Genomic DNA, 1213 nt, shown 5'->3' on the forward strand with positions numbered 1-1213 from the left:
TAGTAGTAGTAGTAGTAGTAGTAGTAGTAGTAGTAGTAGTAGTAGTAGTAGTAGTAGTAGTAGTAGTGGTAGTAGCAGCAGAAGTAGTAGTAGTAGAAGTAGCAGTTGTAGTAGTAGTAGTAGTAGTAGTAGTAGTAGTAGTAGTAGTAGTAGTAGTAGTAGTAGTAGTAGTATCATCATCATCATTACATAAGACTACATATTATTGCTCCTTCCTACTTCCTCCTCCTTTTCCTCCTCCTCTTATTCCCTCTCCTCGTCCTCCTCTTTCTCCTCCTCCTTCTCCTCCTCCATCAGTGTATTCCCCCATGAGCAGGCTTGTCCTTAAGTTTGTGTGAAAATATATCCATAGGAATGACTTGTGTCTTAGGCTCCGAACACTTCCTTTGAAGATCTTTTTTATTATCATTTTTGTTCGGTTGTTGTTGTTAGGTTGTTTTGTTTTGTTGTTGTTTTTGGGGGAGGGATTGTTGTTGTTTTGTTTTTGTTTTGTTTTTTGTTGTGTTTTGTAATGGATTGCTCCCCACCGTGTAGCTCCAGCTGGTCTCAGTCTGTGCGCTAATTTTACTGGCTCAACTTCACTCTAAACGTACCATGATAACTGCGTCTTTTTTCTTGTGCGAGAAGTTCAATCCGGATATTTCGTTCTCCTTGAGGGTACTCTGGAAGCGCATAAGCTCCATCATTTCCTGTAGATGTTGGAATACGTAAAAAAAAACCATGAGAAAATAATCAAGTGTGGGAGGGAATATAGAATCTAGATGATGTGCGCAATTTTCTGAAAGACAAAATTAAGACACCACTCGTAAAACTGTCTATTCACCCTCCACCCCCTTCCCCAACCATGTGCGCGCTATATCCCCCTTGGCGCTCATATGACCTTATAAAGTTGCGAGCGCCGTAGAACTAATACTAAAACAGATATGGGGTGTTCCCCCCCCACCCCCTTTCCCCTTTTTTACACCCAAATAAAAACAGAAAATAAAGAAAAACTGAACGAAATGTTAAAAGCAGAGAAAGTGGTCGCTCGTTCGTTGAGGGGACAAGGACTGGGCCTACTCCGATCATCTGATGTTGAAAGGGACAGGAGGGGACTCAGGGTAAGGTTCTCTGGACGGGTTGTGTCGTGTACGCAAGAAGCACGCATTGTCAATCTTTATTTTCTCCTTTTAAAAAAAATATATATCCAAAAATAGAAAGCAAACACCATATA

At 40.9% G+C, this 1213-nt stretch overlaps 1 protein-coding gene across 1 annotated transcript in view; it reads right to left on the reverse strand.

Moving 5' to 3' along the window:
- The window catches only part of LOC101857115 (cilia- and flagella-associated protein 58), a gene marked incomplete at its 5' end in the record, with an annotated part of 35134 nt that overhangs the window by 14235 nt on the left and 19686 nt on the right, over positions 1 to 1213 (reverse strand). Inside the window, 1 exon segment of the mRNA XM_005098508.3 lies at positions 594 to 689. Coding sequence (XP_005098565.2) covers positions 594 to 689 — 96 coding nt within the window.

Source organism: Aplysia californica, unplaced genomic scaffold (assembly GCF_000002075.1).
Source record: "Aplysia californica isolate F4 #8 unplaced genomic scaffold, AplCal3.0 scaffold00185, whole genome shotgun sequence".
Classification (NCBI taxonomy): Eukaryota; Metazoa; Mollusca; class Gastropoda; order Aplysiida; family Aplysiidae; genus Aplysia; species Aplysia californica.